Source organism: Aythya marila, assembly GCF_965140915.1.
Source record: "Aythya marila genome assembly, chromosome: 12".
NCBI classification, from domain to species: Eukaryota; Metazoa; Chordata; class Aves; order Anseriformes; family Anatidae; genus Aythya; species Aythya marila.
In genome coordinates, this window is record NC_139053.1 from 18,252,929 (window position 1) to 18,276,866 (window position 23,938).

The 23,938-nt window shown below is 46.7% G+C and overlaps 1 protein-coding gene across 1 annotated transcript; it reads right to left on the reverse strand.

Moving 5' to 3' along the window:
- Window positions 1-249: 249 nt before the first annotated feature.
- Window positions 250-21,711, reverse strand: COTL1 (coactosin like F-actin binding protein 1). The gene is made up of 4 exons (XM_082769847.1): window positions 21,432-21,711; window positions 20,976-21,058; window positions 11,265-11,422; window positions 250-1,609 (listed from the first exon to the last, which is right to left on the reverse strand). The coding sequence occupies exons 1-4, from the start codon at window positions 21,506-21,508 to the stop codon at window positions 1,499-1,501; spliced, it is 429 nt and encodes a 142-aa protein (XP_082625973.1). The 5' UTR covers window positions 21,509-21,711; the 3' UTR covers window positions 250-1,498.
- Between the last annotated feature and the right edge of the window lie 2,227 nt (window positions 21,712-23,938).

Below are 23,938 nucleotides of genomic sequence, written 5' to 3' on the forward strand. Positions count from 1 at the left end.
TTGGTGCTCAAAATTTAGAGGTAGAGGTGCTGAACAAAAAGTGTGTCGGATGCACCATGGTCACCTCTGCCTGTCAGAGCAGAGACGAGCAGACAAGGGCTGCAGGCAGCAAGATCATTTTACATTTAAGCCAGTGTTTAATTCTCCTAATAGCACCAAGATTGCAAGAGCTCAGAGCCTTACACCAAGGATTAACAGCCCTCCTAAATATAGCCTTGTTGTTGCAGGGAAGGTAAAAGAACAACAGAGTCTCTGAGAACTGTTCTTGAAAAACATTTATTTCTGTAATGGGTTTATAGCGCTGACTTCCAAGCCTCAGTACAACACAGTTTTCCCCCTATGCCTAGATCAGGGGACAATTCCCTTTGATGGAATAAAAGAAGCCCCCCAAACAACCAGTTTGGTACCGAACAAACTGTGCCCAGGTTCTCTCTGAGCCTATGCTGTTGAATTTTCATCCCGAATGGGACAGAGCTGCTCTGCTCCATCCCTCAGTTACAGCTGCAGGGTGGTTCACTACCTGAAGGCCCCAAATAACAAAGATGTTGTGTTTTAACTGCAAAAATGGGGGTCATGGGCAGAGAAGGCTGCTAGGATTCAGCTGCTGCTATTCTTGCAGACATTTAAAAAGGAAATCTATGCGTTTCAGTTTCACCTCCTGAGCCCCAGCATTAGGAAAGTCAAATACAAACCCAGAGACCGATGTACACAAAATAGTGAACAAATGTCCAGACATTTCTAAGCCCCCCAGTTTACTGTGCCGTGACACCTCCAAAAAAACAACAAAACCCTCACATTCAGATCATGTTGGATCTTATTTTAAAGAGGGAGGGGTAGAGATGTAGCACATAGCATAGCAACTGTCAAGCAATGTTTAAGGCAATTTTATTCCCATTTATTAAGAGATGATTTTTGTTTGTTTGTTCACTTTGTGTTTTAAGCTGCTAGATAGCATCTGAGCTGGACATTTAAGCTTAGACAATTTAATCAAAGTTGGAGTGCACTCAATTCAAGTCGATCTGAGCCTAGATCAGAAAAAAATATTCTTCCCCAAAATATCAGTGAGAACAAATTAAAACAAAAAGAAAATAATGGATGTTCACAACTTCCCCAAAACTTTCTCCCCTCAGAGACCAGGCTGAGCCCAGCTAAACACACACACACATGCATGCAGACGAAGAAGGACACAATGGCAAGCTGCTACAAACACAATGCTGAATATGGACCAAAGCAGAGTGAAACCTAAATTCCACAGATGCGAGAACATGGACAGAGTTATGAGTAAAAAAAAAATGGGGGGAAAATCAGAACCCCAGAGAGGGATGTTTTATGAGATGGAATGGAAAACAGAAGTCCGCTGTACGCAAAGAAAGGGAGTTCTTAGGTGCACACACAGAAAGCTGGGGATTTCAGTTGCCTCATCTCTCAGTTGTGTTAGTTTGTTGTGCCTTCCCTCTCCCTTCGAGATCCAGGTGATGGTGCCAGGAGGTTCCTGCATTTACTCAGTCTGTGCATCGTAATTTGCCCCCCCTGCTTTCTTCAGCTCATTCTTGATGTAATCCTCATCCAGCTCTTTGTGGTCACTGATCACAAATTCTTTGGCAAAGTTCTGCAAGAGATAAAGAAAAAGACTGTTTAAAAAGAGGATAGTTGTCCAAGTACTCATATAAAAAGGACAAAAGGACTTATCCTGGAGAAATTTCATGTCCACTACTACAGTCACCATCTGCAAGGCCTAATCCTGCCCTGTGCAACAGCAATTCCTAGTCATAAATGCCCAGGCTGGGCTATGTCAAGCTTCCTAAGTAGTATGGAAATTAAAAAGCACAGAACTGTGGACCTTGTAGCAGCCACAGACCTTCAGTATGGTTGTGGGCAAGTCACAGATCCTGTTGGTGCCCCTGTCCTTTTTCAGAGCTCTTCTAAAAAAAGCCAGTGCTATAGTACACTACAGTAGTGTACTGCACAGGCTGGTGGGAGGATGCTTTGATTAAAGACGGAGCAAGATGCAGACAGTACCAAGAGCAAATACATCTACTTCAGCAGATTTACTGACCCTTCCTTTGAGCTATCTAATTCACATCATGGCCAAAACCACGATGCTGCGCTTAGACAGGCTTTGTTAATGGGCTTCAGAACGCTCTGCGGTCTAATGATCGAAGTGCCCTTTAAGGACACATTTATCAGCACACTTGTGTACTGCAGGGCAGCTATCTAGCTCTTGGAATGCTCTTTGCAACTGATGTGAGCTGGGCAAGCCCTAGGCAGCATGCTGTAATGTGAGGCTGGAGACAGAGAAAACCTTTCTTGAAACAGATCGCTGTGAATGGGATCGTGCGGAGCCTTTAGGGCACTTGTCACCACAGTGTCACTGCGGTCAAGGGTTCGCTCCTTCATGTCCCTCCCGCCTCACAGCAAGGGTACCATGCATGCGTGTGCACACTCATTTAAGCAAACTTGCACATTTGCTTCTTGCTTTAGCATTTTCCTTCACTTCCTAACCACAACTGAAACTGTTTCATGCATCCTTCCCTTCCCCCCAGCGCACAGCATGAAAAACACAAGCACCCATCGCTCTCTACATGGCCAGGCACCAACAGCTGATGACAAAACAAAGGGAAATCCCTGCAGCCCTGCTGTAGCATCTCAGGGAAGCAGCAGCACCGGGCTCTCTGGGCAGGGAGAGCCCTATAAGGTGGCAGAGGCTGCCTGGCAGAAGGAGGCGATGTGCTGGGAGATGCCATCATCTTGTCCGGGTCTCCCCAGAGCTGGAACAGCCCCAGCACAACGTGGAGAAGGGATTTCTAATTGGTTTCAGACTCGGAGCCATGGCAGAGCTCTTTATTTGGCAGCGTCTCAAGGGTCTCGGTTTGGGATCACAGTTGGGTAAAGGAGGGGGTGGGGAAGGATTCAGCTTGAAAGAGCCTCAGCACCTCTTTCATGCGGTGGAAAAAATGGAAGGGGGAGCAAAACGGCTCCCTCCCCCCCGCCAGTCTCCCAGGCTGCAGCTGATCCTGTTTCACACTGTAGGAAATCCTCACTACTGAAGAGTTGCTCCGGGGGAGGAAAAAAAAAAAAAAAAAAGCTTATAGCAGCCAGGAGGAGCCTTGTCTGCTCTGCTTTCATCCATGTTTGGCTTTGCTGGGGTGAGGACAGACAGACGTTACAGGCACTCCTCCATGTCATAGCAGAGCTCAGGGAAAATGGGAAAGAAAGTGTTTCTTCAAAAAAAAAAAAGTTTATATATATATCCTTTTTTGAAATTGGAAATAGAGGCAAACCCCTGAAAACATCAAATTTGGTCATGCTCACAAGTCTGGAGCATGTGTCTTCCTTCTAGCTCTCCTGTGTGAGATCTTTGCAAAGCTCAGCTCTTGCTGGGACTGAACCAATGACTGCCACCTATGTGGTGCTCACCGAGGTATGGGGCCCCAGGATTTTTGAGCTGAGCCTTTTCAGTTTCTTCTCTATGTATTAACAGGTTTAAGAAAACTTTCACAGCTCAGGAAACACAGGTTATTTGGGACTAGGTGACTTCAGTACTAGTCTCTGACTTGGGTCAGTGACAATTGGGTCAGGCCCAGAAAGTCATTTCTGAGAGGGATTCCACAAAAAATGTGCGTATTTTATAAATGCAGGGAGGGTTTCCTTCAATGCCCAGTCTGCAGAATCAAGCTGCTTCTGAAATTAAAACTGCAAGTCCAGTCATGTATTAATAGCAGGGAACTAAATTACATGTGCCACAAAGTAATTACAATTACTCAAATGTCTTCTCAACTAGACAGCTACCCAGATGCTTCCTGGGTGATGATCTGGGGGCAGCAGCCACTATTTCATGTCGACACCCCTGTGCCACCTTGCAAAGTCTGAATAATTTCCCCCTTGCAGTTGGCCAGATGGGTTATGTTCCCAGCCACTCATAAATATCCTCTTAGCTGACCCGGCCACCCCTCGGCCAGATTCGTACCCTCGGCGAGCAATCTGGGTCACTGCCATAAATAACTCCAGTTTATTCCTTTCTGTTGGCAGGTGCTGTCAGGGACTTCTTTGGTTCTTTGCACTGGTTCTCACCCACCACGATATCTCGTCAAGCCTGGCCCCAAGGAGAGAAGGTGTTTCAGGTGAGTTTGCTGCCTGGGACTCCTGATTGCAGTATCCTGCTTGACCTTTCCTCAACCATATCTCCTTCATTGCTCTGAACTGTCCGAGCTCTCTGGGGTTGAGCTTTGTGAAGACTTCAGGGCACAAATCACAAGATGAAGGGAGGAATATAAGTGTTTTAGAGACAGATGAAAGCATCTGCTGCCTCCTGTGCCATCAAAACAGGAAGGCAGGAGAGACCGTGGCTCTCAGATCAGGGGATCAAACACTTGTGATCAACAGCAGCACTTTGCAGTCAAGGGCCATCTTACCCAGAGTTCACTCTTTCCTTGTCCCTGCTGAAACTGCCAGAATATAAAACAACTCCCAGCTGATTTAATGGGGTCTGATGTTAGCTAAACCAGGCAATGGTCTGTATTTGGCATGACTGTCATCTGCAATTATAAATAACTGATCATACTGAAATGGCTCCTGCAAAGCACCAGGCAAGATCGGTGCTTCAAACTGGCTAACAGCGATGGCAACAGGCATCCGACTTCAGTCAGATTTCTGCTCTACCGTCAGATTTTACTTATGACTTTTCTTTTTGGGGTGGGGAAAGTCCCCAGTTCCTCTTCTCTCACACACAGCATTATCTAGTGCCTTTCAAGTGAACTGCAGAACCCTTACAGCTGCCTAAGGCACGGTGCATAACTGATGCTTGAGCCCTTACTTTGCTGACAAGCATCTTCATTTTACCTCCTCCACTTCCTTTTCTATTCTCCTCCCCCAACCCCCAAGCTTTTTACAACCACTGCAAGCCCTGGGAGTGAATTCTGCCCTTTGTATTCATACCAGAGCCACCAGCAGCCTACAGATAACAAAAACAATGATGCCATTTATCACTCCCATTTATCACACAACAGTAACCAGAGTCTTTGCTTTGCCTCTTCAGTCATTGAATGCAACGCAAAAAGTAAGGTTTACACATGGCTCTTCAATACACCTATCTAGCACACGCTTCACCCTGTGCCTGAGTAGAAAAGGGTCATAACTTTGTGATCCAGTCCTCTGTGTCAGCCCCCATCTGACACTATGGAGACAAAGGGCTCCAACCAGACAGGCCAGGTCACAGAAACAGAGCCTGCATCTCTCCCTGGGAGGCATGAAATTTGTGCAGCCTTTCTCTTCCAGAGAAGTTTATGGAGGAAAAGAAAAGGGTGGAGTAGATTTTCTGCCTATTCCAGGCTCTGAATGTTTAGCATATGGGGTCATAAAATTTCCCTAAGCTGGCCAAGGGAAAATCTGCCTGGTGAAGATACTGTACCAAAAAGGTCTAGGGAGGCCCTTATAAATCCCAGCATGTGCAGGCCTCGAGCCAGAAGGAAAATCCTTATATCGTCTACAGGCACATGGCTTCTTAGCAGCTAGGGATGGGGCCAGGCAGTCAAGCAGCTTCTTGCTGTTTTTATTTATACTGGGCCTTGCAAGGGCCTCCACTGATGTTCAAACTCCTCAGATCCACTGTGCTTACAGTCCCTACTCCCATCCATGACATCTCCCATTTTTCTTTTCCAGCATGGTGTGAGTCCTAGAGCTGGGGCCACGGGGAAGAAAGGACACGTGCTCTGGCTGCAGCAAAGGTATGTACTAGCAGGGCTTCCCTAAGTGCAAGGACAGCTCTAAAGTGACAAGTGCCTGCAGCAATACAGCACCACTGCCTTGTACTCTGGCTGCACCTAAACTGAGATCAGCTGGCAGAGTCTAAGTAAAACTCCTCTTTCCCACTAAACTCCCTGCCAATTTTTACACGCACCAGTTCCAGCCACTGGGAGAAGCCAGCCCTAACCTCTGGCAAACATATCTCACAGGAATGGGAACTGCATTTCAGCTGATCTGCAAATTCTTCCTATCTTGATGCATCCCACTGGGAAAGTCACAGGGCTGCGTTTCAGATGTGGGGTGATGGGAGGCTGCTTATCCTGGCCGAAAGATATGACTTATAAAGTTACCGCCCTCGCTAGAAAAGGAATAGGAGTTCTTAATTCAATATCCATTTGGTATGGTCATTACAGTAAACCAGAATAGGAAAAACTGTCAAAAAGTACAATTGTGTTTGCCTTCCCAGCAGAATCTCACTCCCTGTCCTGAGAAAGGCTGTCTTGAAGCCAGTATAGCCAGTAACACATGAGTTTGATTTTCTGACTGCTTCTGACAAATCTGTGAAACCTCTTTCTGTTTGGGCCATTGTACTAACATGAGAAACTCAGTGTACATACATGGAGTTACATATGTTGTATCTGCCCCAAGACCAGGGACAGTAATCCCATAAATCGGTCCTTATGAAGGAGCAGTATCGGTGCAGTGTGGAATCCAAGGGGAAAGAGAAAAATCAACAAAAAGATCTGATCATGAGCTCCAAAGCACGAACTCAGTAAACTTGTTGACATCACTAAAGTCAGGCAAATTCCTCACCAAAAATAATAATGAATAAAATGCCACAAATATTTGCCTACAGAAACGGAGCTGTTTTACCCTGAATAAGATTTGGCAAATAATAGAGCACATGATTTTGTGGGGGCAGGAGTGCTGAAGAAAACAGAGAAGAGCCAAAATTCATGGAAGATAAGACAAATGGGCAAGGGTTGGTCAGTTCCTTTGCTGAGACAGCTCTGCAGGGGAATTCAGTCCATCAAGAACTGAATTCCCCTGAATTCCTCTACACAGCCTAATGAAGGGTTAAAGTCTCCTGGTAGGAAATGCTGTCATGAAGGAAACAAGTTCTCAGAGGGGAAGCAGCACTCAGAGGGAAACAAAGTCCTGCTTTCAGTTCTTCAGCATTTACATCAACAACAGACCCTGGTAGCACTGATTGCCTCCCCCTGGGAGTGCCTGGGTTTGTCCTTCCTCGAAGACAAGCACTGTAACCTCATCCTCCTGCCTCTCCTCGGAGCGAATGGGGCTGCATGTTGTGAGGCCTGACTCTCCTGTACTTAAACCCCACAGCTGCCAGGTTGGACCTCGCAGGAATTTTTATGGCTGAATTGAACCTCACGCCACCGGCTGTTGATAACCACACTGAGCAGCTTACAACAGCCTTGGTTTCTGGGCTCCGGCTGACCTATCTGTGTCTCCTGGGTTTCTGGGATAAAGGAGGTCAAAACAACAGCCCTCAGAGCTGAGAGAGTCTCCTGGATAGATTTGTACTAATGCTGAATGAGCCACAGCTTGTGCATATAAAGAAGGCAAAAGGCAGAGCCAAGCTTACTGCCAGGGGCATAAAAGAAGAGTTTAAGACCAGCTTTGCATGATTTCTTTTACAGCCAAGTGAAAAATATGCCCAAAGCCTTTCTATTCAGCTGGTATCTACTGGCAGCTGCGTAGGGCCTTGGCATGACAGCAAGTGGCTCACAGAGATCAAATCACAGCTGTGCAGAGGGCACAAGGGCTGTGGGGTTGGCTGCACGTGTGGTTTACTGCAAGCCTCCACCAGTTCACCCCTGTGCACAAGACAGGACCTGCTACTGCCAATGGCAAAACTGATGAAGCCTTTTAGTCTAAGTCATCCTTGACTTACTGTTTCATAAAATAGGTTCCTCAGCTGTAAGTGTAGACAATTTTAGATCTAGGTTTAGACTGTACCCCAGAAATGACCTCCCAAATATCTTAAACCATGGTCTGAAAAGCACGGGATGTTGTATGCTTCTGCTCCCAGCACTAGGCCTGTACTTGGCCTAGGCAGAAACTCAGTGGAGAAAAGATACTGCATCACCTTACTCCATGGTTCCACTTACACAGGAAAGCCTCGACACATCAATACCTAGCCATACCCTTAAGAAGTTATAGATAAATACTTTTCTCCACCCTGCCCTTACTTTCAACCTGCTCTCAGCTGAACTGCTTGGGCCAAGCCTCAGGCTTGTCCCAAGACTTCCAGCTGAGGTGAAGAGGAAAGGATGGAAAATAAAAAGCTGTGAAAAAAGGTTGCTGAATGTTCCTTGAATGCAAAATGCATTTTTTTTCTCTGCATTCCAAAATAAATGCAGTAAATGAATAACCCACTTTCCAACAACATTAAAGAGGTAATAAGGATAGTCCCAAATAAGAAAGACCTGATTCTCAACTAGTACAGAACAGGGGAACTGTACCTGATGAGATGTGTCCCTATAATTTTACAGTTATTACAGCTAAAAATCAATTGTCCTTTCTTCCTGAGAGATTTGCTGTCCCCCTCCTCCGATGACTGGCTGCATTGCTTCCCAGCCACCTCCCCATAGATTTCACAGCATCCCCCTTCCAAGGGACGAATACAAAACCAAGGGCAACCCAGTTCTTCTCCATGCTTTATAACATTTCATCCTTTTGTTCAAAAGCCCATAATCTACTCTTCAACAGTTAATATCCCTTACGTTTTCCTTACGGCAGATGCTTCTGGGGGAAAGTTAATAATCACCATGTGTGAACGCTCTGTATTGTACAGATGCAACATGGTGGGTTTTGCTTGCTAGGCAGTATTGAAGTGTCTCGGTGGAAGAACAATGTCTGTTGGCATTTGTTCAGGTTTCAGCAGAGCTCAACCGTAGCTCATCAATGCGTCTACAACGTATCCGAGAATATAAAGCAGATCTCCTCTCACACAGGAGCTTTGGTCTTGTATAAGGAGCTGCAGTTGGCTTTTGCAAATATTACAAGAGAGTGAGCATCCTTCAAGTTTCATGGAGGGCTTCTCAGTCTGAAGAACTGTTGTTCTATAATCCCAACCAATCTCTTCCATAGATCATGAAAATCAAAGTCATTACCTGCTGTATAAATAAGTTTCTTTGTGCCACACTTCCTTTGAAAGACAGCCATGTTGCACAGAGTAAGTGCACCTACGGGTCATGCACATAACTGAAACTGCAGAGAGCCAAATTGTATGAAAAATCTAGTTTCTCTTCAAGATTTAAAAACAAACAAAGACAAATCTCACTTTAGGGTACTGCTTATTCCAAAAGATAAACAAGCACTGAGTCAGACTGGTAGTTTATCATCACAGCAAACGAACTATTTTTCTTTGTATAACCCACATCTCAAATAATCCCTGTAAAAATCAGAAACAAGGATGACTGGAAATATACTTTGGAAGATGAAGGTCAAGTGAACTAGTAAGAGAGAAATAGCTCTGGGATAAATTCCCTCAACTAAACTGCAGGACTTTCCTGTCCTCCTTTATTTTGGCTACCTGTAAGGTCACATGCATTAGAAAAAAGACAATAGTACTACTTTTATCCCACTCCACTGTGAGGGTTCCGTTGTTGCATGTATGGATAGCTATCTTAGTCACTACGTACTAGGATTATGTCATACATCCTTTTTCCCCTTTACATTGGTTTTAAACAGCCAGCCACTAACTTAATTTGCATGAAAAGACTGCCAAAGAAATACAAGTTACTATCTAGCCTCTCTTTGTCCACAGCATCTTGGCAATAGTACATTTGTCCTGCTACACATCTCTACAGTGATAAAAAGTGAATTAAAAATGTCTTCAAAGTAGAACTGGCTTGACCTGTGCCACAGGCTGATCTGTGGAGTTTCTGCATAGCTATCCAACAATATCCAAACAGGACATGCTGTATTCTTTCGTGGTCTTGTAAGATGCTCACAAAGACATCTGTATAAATAGTCTTAATTTCTCTATAACGAAGAAACTTTCCTATGGAGAGATCACTGTTGACCTTACATTCAGAAACACTTTAGAATGGGTTATAGACACGGTTGCTGAATAAAAGTGTACAACCACATATTGCTTTTATATTTTAGTTTAGGTTAATTGGAATATGAAAGCTTTTAAGTAACAGCCAGGAATGGTTAATATTCCACCGGATTATTAACTTGCACAGGCTACTAATCAAACATGAAACAAGTGAAATTGCAAATAATATGTAGCAGACCTAAGAGACAGATCTTAGAACAGCAGTTGGGAATGCTATTCAGCTCCACAGGAATAAACTGTCTAAACATATTTTAAAAAATCTTGGTCTTAGTGACTCTTACATGAGTCATTCATTAGTACCCTATAATTTCATCCCCAGTTGCAATAACACAGTTTCATCTGCCTCACATGAACAGAGACTTGCTTTTCTGTCTCTCAGGTATCATCATGGGAGTCTCTGTTCAGAATGGCCCCCGCAGCATAGTTGCCATTTTGAAAGACTTTTGTTATATTCCTTATGCTTCTTACCTAAAATATCTTCTGTATCATACAAACTATCAGTGGGGAGGGGGGGGGGGTCTTCATTCTCATCCTCCATATTGTCTTGTTGCAAGATTCCCAGCACACCAAAAGACCATTTCTCACGCATTTAAAAGCTGGCCCTAGGTTTCATTGAAACAGCTAACCTTGCTCTAAAAACATCTCCAGAGTAAACATGTTAAACATTAGCATCTTCTCTGTCTTGTCAGCAATTCTTTGTACCCTTCCACAATTCGTGTCTCTCATGGCAGTTGTTTGTTTTCCCTTGCTTTGACTGAGCTTGGAGCCCAACAGAGTGAGCACAGCTCAGCAAGCCCTAGGAGGCCTCAGCAGAGTTAAATGATGTGCTTGGGACAGACAAATTCGGGTGAAGCTCTTCCAAGGTGTGCACTAAGCACATTTATCTTTTTTGCTGATACGCCCAAGGCCAAACAGAAGACTATTCAAATCTAGTTAGCTATTAAAAGCTGTTAGTTAATTGGTACTGATAAGGACTTCAGACTCCAGTTGATTTTCTCCATGAATACATTGTGCAGAGACAAAAGGCATCGAGAGAAAAGTTCACACATGGGCGTGGATTTTTCTATTTAATTTTACCTGCTTAATTTAATAGTGCCTTGTTCCTTACCACTCAATGTTATATTATTCTCATATCAAGGAAGCAGATTGGAAACATCTTAATGATGACATGGAGCAGAGTTCATATTCCCTCCTCATGAAATAGTTAAGGAAACCTTAAGCTCAAAGGTGCTTCTTTATGTCTGAGTGCTCAAAAGGCAGATATTACGTCCTCATAGTAAGAAGACAGGCACTAGGAAACTGTCTTCTTTTTAAAAGATTAACCACTAAGATGAAGGATGATCCAATCCTTCTCCCTGTCTCACCTTCTACCGATGTTCGTAGAGCTAAAATCAATGAGAATTGGTGTTTAGAAGCAGACGGAAGTGGTTACCTGTACTACTTCTTTGACCAGAGTCTTGTCGGTCCCAGTTTTGGCTCTCTGCAGGCCACTGACATCCTCTCCAATCCAAGTGATGAGGGCAAACTTGACTCGCTTGCTCATGGCATCGCCAGTGGTGAATCGGACAAAGCCAAACAATCGAACGTCATCTGGTGGGACAGAGCAATAGGGGTAAAGTGATTAACAACAGAAACATCCCTGCCACACTGTTCTCCGGGGTAAGACTATTGCTCCCAACTTAAAGACCAAGTCAAGGCACTGATACTTCATTATGATAGCATTATTCTAGACTAACAGGGCAATACAGAGGCTCTGCTTATCTGTTCTTTGCTGGCAAGGTACACGTTGCTAGTGTTAGGTCTGCTAATTCCTGGGGTGCTCCAAGGGACTGGGAGGAAGCTGGTTCTGCCATGCCACACTAGTGCACTGCTAGAAAGTCTGGAAATGGCTCAAATACAGTCAACAGGCAGTCCAAGAGCACAAAGCTAACCCCAGTTACACATTCAGCCCAGGATTAACCCAAGTTACACATTCAGCCAGATCACCAATCTGCATTCAGGTCACTGGTCAAGAAGGGAAGAAAGTGATTTCCCAGCCTCCCTCCTACTGGATAGCAGGTTTAGGATCACGTTTTGTAAAATATACCCAGAAACTGGCCATGGTGCAGATCGGACCCTTTCCCGCCTTCCCTTCAGCAACATTTCTGCCTCACTTGTAGCATGAGCTTACATGAAGGAGACGAGGAGAGAAGAAGGAGCGAAAGAAAATCTGCAACTGCTCCCCCAGATGTGCTTTTCTATTCCTTCCTAAGCCCCACAGAGAAAGACCTTGGATTTTAAAACTGTTCTGATCTTTGCTTCACAGCTGGTTTCTGCTATATCAGGCCAGACTAGGCTTATTTAGTCTGGCCATATGTGTAAAAACCTTGTAAACTCCTTGTCTCGGGGACTTTGTTCTTTCACTGCAGGGTGACTCATCACCCGAGGCAGTCGGACGCCTTCATGATCACTGGCACTTGGAAATTGTGTGATACCATCCTCTCATATCCCCAGCCCCGGTGGCAAGCAGGATGCTGGAGCCTTCAACCAGGATTGTGCAAAAACAGCAGAACAGATGGACAGTTGTGCAATCGTGGAATATACCTAATCATAGCTACTTCATCTGTTATAGGCCACTCAAGACCTTTTTAATGAAATGAGATGACTCAAAATAGAAGAGCAAGCTTGCTGATTGAAAAGAATCATGTTAATTCTGGTTAACGCTTGTTGTGACCAGTTCAAAATGTTGCCTAGCTCCTCGCTGTCTTGACTACTGCTGGGTGAGAACACAGTCTCCAGGTGTAGCAATGTCTGCCAACATCCCTTTCCTTGGGTCCAGCCCCTGGAGCTCCAGGGAATGAGGAAAAGCAGCTCTAAATTGTGGATCCCTAGAAAATATGCTGCTAGAAATCAATACCAAAAAAAGAAAAAAAGAAAAAAAAAGGCCAAAAATGAAATGTTCTTATGTTCTTTAAAAGCTCATATATCTCTGAGATTCTTAAACACTGTGTTTTGCCAAGGTTTTGGTAAAGACAACTTCCTTTAATGAAAGATGTCAAGGTTTAATGCTTAAAAATAAACCAAACCACCTGTGTTCTTCCTATTTTGCTCTCTAGATATTTTTTGCTACTGACAGGGGACTACTGGGGAAAACTGAAAAATGTATGTAGGGGTCTGTGAGCCTGTAAGAATGTTTAAAACAAACTCCTCTAAAGATTTCAGATTTGAAAGGAAAGAAAGAAAGAAAGAAAGAAAGAAAGAAAGAAAGAAAGAAAGAAAGAAAGAAAGAAAGAAAGAAAGAAAGAAAGAAAGAAAGAAAGAAAGAAAGAAATCTGATTCAAAAGATAAAAATCCACATGGATTTTCTGAAGGAGAATAAAAGCCACGTGTATCGACAGCACAGGCAAACAAAACTTCTCACTCGTACCCTATTACCGGCAAGTAGAAGAAACCCACGGTGAGACTCCCGTTCCTGACAGTAAATCCTCTTGCTAAGATTGATTAGAACAATAAATGCACCGACAGCCAGGAAATACCAAGGTGAAGAGAGACAGTAAATCCCCAAACGTTACTATTAACAGTTCTGTGGAAAAAAACCTTGCTTTCCCAGATCTGATGCTAAAGGAGGCCACGTTTTGCTAAGAATTGTACTGGGGTTCCTATGGGAACCCAGTGCTGGAAGGCACTTTAAGGTCATCAAGTCCCGGCCCCTACAATGCTGTAAGTGTGTCGCAGCCCTTCTCGTGGACTGATCACCTCCCACCTCGACTGTGTAGGGTCTTGATCCCTTCTCCTTCCAAAAACTATCACAAATTCTGAGGGCTGCTTTGAAGGATGCCCCTTTGTAGTAAACATAATGCAAAAATATAATGAATGTGAAGAATCCCAAGCTTTTCTGCAGTGTTTTCTCAAATCAACACATAAAGGAGTTTGAAAGGATTTATCTGCCAGCATGAACTTCACTTTGAGGTGAGCCCACAGATGGCTGGAAACAGGTTTCTCTTCCCAGCAGAACCGTTCGAGTGCTTTCCCGTCCTGCCTGAAAGCAGCCTGATCTACAGCAGCTCTGAGAGCCAAGCCCAGCAATTCCCATGGGCTTTTGCCCATTAGATCACCTAATGCCCGGTGACTGAGCAACTCTTACCTCATCTTGTCAAGTCCCACAAAGTTTAATGAGCAACTGAAGGTTAGATACGGGGCTGAGTCACCGTCTTTGGCAGAATCTACCTGGGGCAGGTCTACCTGGAGGGGTTTCAGAATGAGTCCAAAGCTTGTTCAGAGCGGTAGCAGGATCAACACCGCCAGCTTTCCTCTTTCACAGCTGATCAGCTCTGCCCTGCCACATCACCTCACTACACTGCAAGTCCTCGATGCCATCAGTGCCAACTCTGAAGGAAACCCCAAGGCGTCAATATTCTTCCTTCTGCCCCCAACCCCTTTCAGAAAGAAAACCCATCACTTACACTGGTTTTGGGAATTTGCTAGGTGTTGGGGATTGTCCAACAAATCAGAGGGAGACAGCAGATTTCCTCTGCAAGAGGAAATCCTGCCTCGCTCTACACAACCAGCTTCCTTGTCACTAAGCCATGGGTTTCAGGGCAGAGAGAATCAATTAATAATATTAATAGAGCTGGGAAACAGCAGCTTTATTTGAGAAGATCTCACAAGTTACAAACAGCAGAAATTAACCTTAATTCGTACTAATATCACTATTCCCCTAAGTGTTGTAGAGCAAGGCAATAGGGCTATGCAAACAATTAAAAGTACAATGAATGCCTTAATGAACATCACTTAGTATTTTTCTCCAAAGCTCTTACTTATCAGTAGGCAGGATTTCCCAAATATACTGATTAAGCTGCCCGTGGCTGTCAACAAAGCTTGATGCTGAGCTGCAGAGATTTCCTTGATGGAATTTCTTATTTTTTTCATCCACTCAAACCCTTTGTTTCAGCTGTGCTAAAAAATTTCCCATCGGATTAAAATGCACTGACTCATCAGTAAAAGAAATTAGCTGTGAGAAAGAAACACACCATCAAATTTTCACGGTTCTTTGTCTTTGGGCTCTGAACAACCAAGCCAGAGACGTGCCAAGATAAGGCCACTGATCTCAGCATCACCTGCCTGCTAAGTCAAGGTCAGATACAGCAAGGTAGCTCATAGCAAGGTTTGCTTTTGTGGTCTCCCCAGCACTGAATTACTGATAGTGTATGACAGCTTTCGTGAAGGATTTATTGTGTTTGTTTCAATTGTATTCATTTTAGATTCATTTGCCAATTTTCTACCTCTTCAGTCACCCTTTCAGCCACGTGGCTAAAAGCACAGACAAAACCATCCCTACCTCTCAGCACGCTGTTATTTCCTTCTCTGATGCTGTAAGGAAGCCTGTGCACCTCTGATGATGCCCTGCACCATACAGATGTGTCATTAAGTCATTTAGGACAAACATGTAACCTTTGACCACAGGACCGTAACCATGGGGGCTGTAGCTGGGGCAGCCACCCATCTCCCTCTCCGCTATTTCAGCACAGAATTGACCCAATGAGTTGCTCCCACCGAAATTAATGAGAATACTCCCTAAAACCAATTCCCGTTCATTGCTAGGGACATCCCCAGCCTCAGCTGGTGGCCAGGAGCTGGCTGGCAGACACGTGCCATGCAGGCTCACAACGTGCAAAGAGCACAGGGAGGGCAGCATGGCAGGGACACGCTGCAGACAAAGCCAGTTTCAACTTCCCACAGCCACCACCGGCCCCAGGTCTTCCTTTAAATAGATATTAAGGGAAAGCAGGCAAGGCGAACATTAAGGAGGAAAAACAAACCCAGTAGGAGACTGACTTACAAGGCCCATTTTAGCAACTTAAGATGCTGCCAAGTACAGATAAGCACCTATCTCATTATATGGCCTTGCGCATTTTTACAAATCTTTCCTACAACCTAAGGTGCCAAAGTAATCTTGGTGATCTGTCTCTCAAGTCTTAGCTCCTAAATTTTATATACAGGCCTGGGTTTACTGGGCAATTGTCACGAGCCAGAAAGATCTTGCGTTTGTATTAGAAGCTCATTTTATGTCTTTTTTCTTCCCAATATTTTATGTCAACGAGGAATGATTTTATAGGGTATTTATTTCAGACCGAAGATGTTCAGCTCTTCCTCATGCTGAATGCACTGTGTGTTTTTGGTCTGATCTTTGCAGACACATGAATAACTATCCCGTTTCATGCTGTCACTGCAATTATTTATCTGGACTGAGGCTTCCCCAATAGAAGGCTCATTATTTCTTTTGTCAGAGATGCGTTGAGAAACAACTGTTCACATGCAGCATGGGGAGGAAGCAGTCAAAAACAGTCTTCCAGCCTCTCTGCTACTTCTTGACAGCATGCACATGGAAAATTAAATAAATAAATAAAAATAAAATGAACTACAGTCAGAGACAATGCAATGCTCTGCTGCTTTGTAATCTGGAAACTGAACCCAGCTGTCCAGTGCAGTCAGGTATTACGGATACACACAAAAGTTTAGGCGGATGTTTTTGACTGCTGAGTTACTCTGATATCTCAGTCGAATGTACTTTTCTCAGCAGCAGCATCGCCAGCCCAATTATGAGACTTAGAAAACAACAACAAAGCCCAAGAGCCTTGACATCCTTCCGTACAATAACCTTCAACTCTTATCTGTGTTTCTGGCTTCAAATCCACCAGCTCAGCTTTTTGCTTAAGAGCATGCTCACGGCATGTACCACCAAACACCAAATTAAAGCTATGCCTGGAGCCGGGCCATCCGCAGAGGCAAGAGCTGTAACTGTGAAGTCAAATGGATCAAAAGCCTTGAATTAAGCCCTTGTTTAAGGCAGAGGTAATCTGCGCTGTTAAGCCCAACCAAAACAGTCTTTAGCCAGAAGACACAGGGGGTGTCTACTCTGTGTTTAATGACCCTGACACAGTTAAAATGTCCTCAACTTACGGTCTCCAGACTCTCTGGGTCAGACAAAGGCCAGAGCAGTCACGCAGGGTGGTCATTACATGGGGCTGCAAGGGGAAGTGCCATCGGCAGCCTCCTTCTAATCTCCTAACAAGGACTTCACTGTGTCAGTGGTTTAAACCAACCTGATGACTTTGTTTTGGAATAGGCTGGAGGAGAGGTGTTCAAACATCTGGGATGGCCTTTGGAAGGCAGAGAAGACTGCTCCCTGAGGGTATAGCAGTGCTGCAGCCTCCCAGCCCAAATATCTCAGTCATGCTAAGGCTGGGCACAGCCCTTGGCATGACACTCACTGATGTGCCAAAGTCCATGGTTCAGGCTGTGTTTGCAGCACAGGTGTAGTCCCAGGACCCTGAACAGAAGGGCACTGAAAATGCTTCCCTTACCACATTCAGTCACAGTCTCCAAACAATGGAATAAGGAAGGGAGACTTTAATTATCCAGTTCCAGATATCCAGTTCCAGATATCCAGTTCCAGTATCCAGATGTAGAGCTTAGGGATATGGTTTAGTGGAGGGCTGTTAGCGTTAGGTTGGAGGTTGGACTCGATGACCTTGAGGTCTCTTCCAACCTAGAAAATTCTGTGATTCTGTGATTCTGTGATTCCTTAAGCTCTGCTCGTACACAAAGCTGGGCAAAAAGATTAGGAAGAAAAAGCCCTGAGCCCAGGATGCATGACGTGGTTCTGATGCATGACACACACCTGGGAATGAAGCAGGATGGGCAAGGAAACCTACACAGGACAGACCAGGTATGGCAGCAGTCCCCAGCTCAGGGCATGCACCTTACTGCATCTTGACCTGTCCTGTGCTTGTTGGGCTGCAGACCATGGAGCCTTGCTGCAGGTTCACAGAGTTGGCTTCCAACATGGTCTTTACAAACTGCTACTTCCATTAAAAGAAGCAATTTTAGGTAATTTCTTACTTCACCCTTTGTCCTCAACCACTTTTGCTCCCTGAGGAGGTTTGCAGAATCGGTAATGGGCTGGGCCATGGTCTGCATGAAAAGGGTTATGCATGGGGGAAATCAAACTCAAAACACACCTCTGCTACCAACAACCCCCTGCAGCCCTTCCCAGCCTCTGTCACTGCACAAGACGGATATCCACCACAGGCAAATGCCTTCCCAGCTGGTACAAAAGCCCTTCTTGGTCTCCGAGCCACAACAATTAGCACACGCTGACACCGCCTGCTCTGTAATTTAATGCCCCAGAGGGAAGCAATATGTACAGCACACCAAAGGTGCTTTTAATAAGAATGCTTATTAGAGAAAGCAGGGGACACAGCTGTTTGCCACTCAGAACAGCACCAAAATGGATGGTGCAGCGAGTGGAGCAGAGCAAGCCCTGTCTGAGGGGCTTGGTGCCGCTCTGCATGCTGAGGTTTTCCATTCCAGCTCGCGCTCTCACCTTCAACCACCAAATTATGCTCAGCTTCTACCAGAGGCAGCTGCAGCACACTGTGGCTTTCAGGGCAGTGTTTTTCACAAAACAGGAATTTGAAACAAGGAAGGAAGTTTATTCTGATGTCAGTTTTTTTTTTTTTTAACCTTTAATCACATTTTCTGAAGCTGTTCGCATTGATAGCAGCCCTTGTTCCCTCCAGCAAAATGTAGAAGGAGATGAGATAGGACCAGGAGGGAAGCGATGTAGCAATAGGGAGGAATAATATTTAGTAGCTCTTCCCATCTCTTCCTACTCCTTTTACTGACTCTGTTTCAGCAGAAATATCCCAAGCAGCTCTACTTCATTTGGCACCTTTCTTCCAGATGGGAAGCCAAAGCTGCAACTGCTGGCATGAGCCTTGGGTTTTGACCATGGATAGTGGTCCAAGTGAAGGGCAGCTGCACGGATAGAGGCACCAAAACTCGTGTCTCATCCTTCCCCAACCGCTGCCCTTAATTCGTGGGTGGGGTAAGATCCTTTCTGGCACTCAGCCGGGAGCCTGGTACCTGAATTTCCCTGCTCCTCCAAGCCTCAAGCAGCCAGGCTCCAGACGAAGGTTTGGATATAACCTCTTGCTTCTGGTCTGCCAAGGAGCAGCCCGTGCCAGGTGCATGAGGAAAGAGGGAAAGGAAGAGAACCAAGCAGCTATGAGGGACTTGGCTCCACATCAAAGGCTAATAGGTTACTTCTACCCCACTGATGCCCCTTATTTAACTCTTCCCTTTCCATACTTATGCCTCAAACACGCGGAATTTCCTTTTTTGCTGTAAAAATGCTTCAGTACTCAGGCCAGCTTGCCCCTCTGTTGATATAAAAAAAGTTTCCTTAAACTCTTGTCTGCTTTAATACCCTATTTTATTAGGGTTTGACACATGCAAGCATTGGCAAGAAAACAAAACTGGCCATATTCCAAAGTGCAATATGTGCCTTCAATAGCTGTTAGACACATCCTACCCAACCCAACCAGTGACTGCTCTCTGCTCCTTATCCACTCGACAGAAGTATTCCATCTGCTGCAGAAGGGACAGGAACTGTTCCTGAAGAGGGTACTGCTCCAGAACAAACATTAAATATCAGTTCAGACAGAATAAGAGATGAGCTCCTTAAAAATAAGGAGAAAAAGTAAACAGGGAAGGTTCCTCTGCAAGCCTCAGATGTCTGGACACAGTGGAGATATTATCCCAGCCACAGGAAGAGACAGAGAACAGGGCACTGATGCTGAAGCTGCTGACCTACTGGGAAAACTACTAACCCCCCAGATAAAGTGGGCAGGAACTTCAGAAGTGCAGAGCCCAAGGTTTCCCGGTGTGCTGGGTAATTGCTGTTTGCCTCAGGTTGCACATGGAGAGAGATGGGTGGGAAGGAGTTTTTGGGGTACAGGTATCAGCACTTCTGACATCACCTCTAGGAGGATTACTTTCAGTTCTGAGGTCCCAAGAGCAGCTAGAATTGAGTAGCTGTCTTAATCCTGGCAAATGTCAATTTAACCCACTTTTAACCCAAATTAACCCACTGCAAATGTCAGAGCAGAGCAGTCTCAGCCCTTTTGATTTAGTGACTCCTTTCCAAAGACTACAACGTATTTCTCTCCTGTGATATTTATTGACTGCTCAGCCCAGCCCTGCCCTCATTAAGTTACTGGAAGTCCTCCTCTCCACTCCATAAAATAGAGCTGAACCCTAACACTGGAAAGACCAACTGGGACAGGCACCAGCATCTCCACGGATGTGGGGCTCTGACTGCAGCGCCTCCGGGGCTCACCACACCTTGAGAAGAGAGAATTGCTCAATACACAGTTCCTTTACAGTGCAGACACATCACTCAAGAATTACAGATTAACCATAACACTTGGCTGTAGAATAGCTGGATGAGGGAGGCAGGCTTTGTCAGTTATAGGGCAGTACGAGTTACAAACGCTTTATACCTCATATCACTTTGCGATATCGTTAAGCAGCCGCCAAGACGGGGAGAACCACACAACCCCCCCCCAGAAGTTATTCCGCGAGAAATCAAAGCGCGCTTTTGTATAAGACACATCAAAAGTCAAGATCGGATGAAGTTAAATATTTGCCCGCTTATTTTCGTTCTCCCCAGGCTTTGTTTCTGCTGTTAATCAGCCACATCCGACAGTTAAACAATCAGCTGCCACGTTTAAGGCGAGGGCCGCAACTGGTGCGGTTGTGCAATGCACGGCGGCGATTGTTCCCGGGCTGTATTGTTCCAGCCAGCCTCTGCCTACCCGCTCTCACGTTTCACTTTCTTAAAAAATCTGAGCAACCTTCTGTCCGCGGTTACTTGAGCACGAGGAGCAGGGTTTACAGAAGGATTTTATTGCGGAATATTCTGTGCGGCTGTGTTTTTCCAGCCCCGAAACGGAGCGTTTCGCTGCTCTCCAGTGAGAGGCTGTGCCTTCGAACTGCAGTGCCGAACAATGGGAGCCTTGCTAAGCCAGCCTCGGCTCTTGTTTATAGCTGGGAAGGAATGGCAAATTGTGGAAAGGGGGGAAAAAAAAAGCCTGGAGGACCTTAGGGCTAGGGGTGAGACAAAGAACTGCAAGGACTACGGACTTGAGTGAGTTGCTCTCTGTGACAGCAGAAGACCCAGCCGTGCAGGACAGGGCACGGGGCAGCAGCGGCGGCACAAATTGCAGTTTTCTCCCCCAAGTTTTCTCCCGTCTTTTTCCCCTTTGCCCTGGGCAGCGAGGAATGCCACTCGTGCCAAAGGCAGCAAGAGGGAGCTTACCTGTGCACTTCCTTTTGAAGGTTTCATAGTCTACCCCTTGGTCTCCGGGGACGATCGTGGAGCCGTTGTACTTAAATGTCACCCTTTGGGAGAGGGGAAAGAGAAGGGGGGAAGGAGATATTTAAAAGTCAGGCTTTTGGGATGGGGAAAGGAAAAAGGGGAGAAGGAGATATTTAGGAGAAGGGGGGAAGGAGATGTTTAAAGTCAGCCTTTGGGGATGAGGAAAGGAGATATTGAGGAGAAGGGGGAAGGAGATATTCAGAAGTCCGCCTTTGGAGATGGGCAAGGAGAAGAAATTTAAAGGCTGCCTCTATTATATTCCAAGAAAAAAAAACCTTTGGAAAAGGGAAGGGGAGGACGGGGTGGCCCGGGGGCAGGGGACGAGGAGCGGAGCAGCAGCGGAGCACCGCTGCCTTTGCGGGAGAGCGAGGGGGTGCCCGCGGCTGGGCCACCTACCAGTTCACCTCGGTGGCATCGTCCCGGACGAGGTTGTACGCCTCCCTGCACGCCTCCTTGTCGATTTTGGTGGCCATGGGGACGTCTTGGAAAAGGGGGAGGGAAGGGGGGGGTTGAGGGAAAGGGGGGTGGCGGGCGGGGAGGCGAGGAGCTTGGGGCCCTCCGCCGCCGCCTCTTGCTGCTGCAGCACCGCGCAGCCCCGCAGCGCTCCGCGCAGCGCCCGGTCCCGATCCCGGTCCCAAACCCGGTCCTAACCCCGGTCCCGGCCCCGGTTGCTGCTGCTGCTGCTGCTGCCGCCCCCGGCCCGCCCCCGCCCCGCCGCCGCCTGCCAATGGCTCGGCGGCCTCAGCCCGGCCTGCCCCCGCCAGCCCCGCCCGGGCTGCCCGGAGATTGGGGGGGGGGAATAGGGGGAAAAGGAGGGTTTAGGGGGATGTGGGGGGTATGGGAGGAGGGTTTAGGGGGATGTGGAGGGGTATGGGGGGAGTGGGAAGTCGTGGGGGGGTATTGGGGGGGTGTGAGGGAGGCGTGGAGGGGGTGTGGGGGGTGTATGTGGGGGTATTGGGGGTGGGAGGGGGGCGTGGAGGGGATGTAGGGGGTGTAAGGGGGGGATGAGGGGATGTGGGAGGTCGTGGGGGGTTATGGGGGTGTGAGGGGGGCGTGGGGGGGATGTGGAGGGGTATGGGGGGCTGTGGGGGGGGTGGGAGGTGTGTATGGGGATGTGGGGGGGTATGTGGGTGTACAGGGGTGTGTGGGGGGTGATGGGGGGCTGTGAGGGGAGTTATGGGGGGTATGAAGGGTATAGGGGTGTGTTTTGGGGGGCTGAGCGCCTGCGTTGGGCTCGCTGCGGTGATGCGCGGTCCGGCCGCCGCTATTTTGGGAGCCCGCCGTGCTTGGCCAGCCCCCGGCGGCAGGAGGAGGAGGAGGAGGAGGAGAAGGAGGAAGAGGAGGAAGAGGAGGGAGGAAGGAGAAGCTCGGTGCGGGATGGAGCCGGCGGGGGGCGAGCGGCGGCCCCGGGCACAGCGCGCTGCTGTGCCGCAGGCGGCCGGGGGCTGCCGGGGGCTGCCCGGGGGTCGGGGCCAGCAGGAGCCGGGCCGGGGGCTGCTGGAGGCGGGGAGGGCATCGGCCGGGAGCCGGGGGCAGCTCCGTGTCTGTCTGTCTGTCTGTCTGTGTGTCTGTGTGTCTGTGCGGCCGGGTCCCTTTCGGATGCAGCGATCTCCCCCTGCCGGGCTCCGCTCCCAGCGCTGGGGACTTAAAAAAAAGAATAAATGCACCCAGGCGGCGTCAGCCCGCTGCTGGGGGATGCTGAGCTCGAGGCAAAATGATGAGCTTTGTCTGTAAGCCTGCGCCCACAGAAGCAGAGATGGGTCCTTGGCTTAGCAGCACGCAGCTTCACAGAGATGTCACCAGATTTTGTCGTGCCCACAGGTTGGATTTACAAAACAAGTACCAGGGTACACTTTAGCAGGCTTCTGCCAAAACCTGTCAGGCTGGATTTTTGCGATTTTAATAAAAAATGCATCCCGTGGTTAAAAAAAAAAAATATTGCTTTTATTTCAAAGTTTGCAATGCGATGTTATTTCACAGGAAGATGTTGAATGTATGTTTTGTATGTGTAAAGTCTGTAGAGTTAGGAAACCTCATTACCACAGTTACTCCGTGCTTCCAGAGACCTTGGGGAACAAGATCACCGGTGCGTGTGTTAACTGTAAGATCTATCATTTACTGCCGCACAGCACGAAGCCCTAATCCTATGGATTGTGTAAGAAGCAGGCAGCCTCTTCCAGAGTCCCGAATGACGTAAGGCTTGCTGTAGCATCAGGGCCCAGAACAAGAGCTTATTGCTGCAGTGCCTCCCTGTGATCAAGATGAGGTCACAGGAACAGAGAAATATTCCTGAAGTCAGTACAAGTGTAGGACACAGCATCTGCGTGCATCACATAGTACCTTTGCAGACTGTAGACTCTAGATGATATTATAATCACACGTTAATAGGTCTGAATTTCTATTGATTTTCTTTTGGAACTGTCTTTAGGAACACTCTTTCTTTTTTAAAAGCCTTAATGCTGACCATTATCTGCCTATTTTTTTTTCATAGTCTGCATTTATCATCCTTTGGCACCACCTCACTGCTATTTATACCTGTAACAACTGCTGGTTGTCCTTGTCTCTTCTAACTCGTTCCTCAGCTCCTGATGTTTCCTAGGGGAGAGGTGGGTGACTGAAATGTCATTTCCCTTAGAAGGAGAAAAGCTCAACCTCTTTCAGGCCTCTGTGACCCAGTAGCCGCAATGTTCAAATTGCATTCATTAGGAACTTTGTGGTTCATGCTTTTAAGCAATATATTCAACCCCCAGAAACACATGCCTTCCTTGTGGGACCAAACCTCTTCTCTGCTTTTTTGTCTCTGACACATTGTCATTGACTTAAAAGAAGCACATAGACTCCCTCCCTCCAGCTAGCATGAACTGCTGGATAGGTGGACTGATGTTCAGCTGAGCAAACAGGAT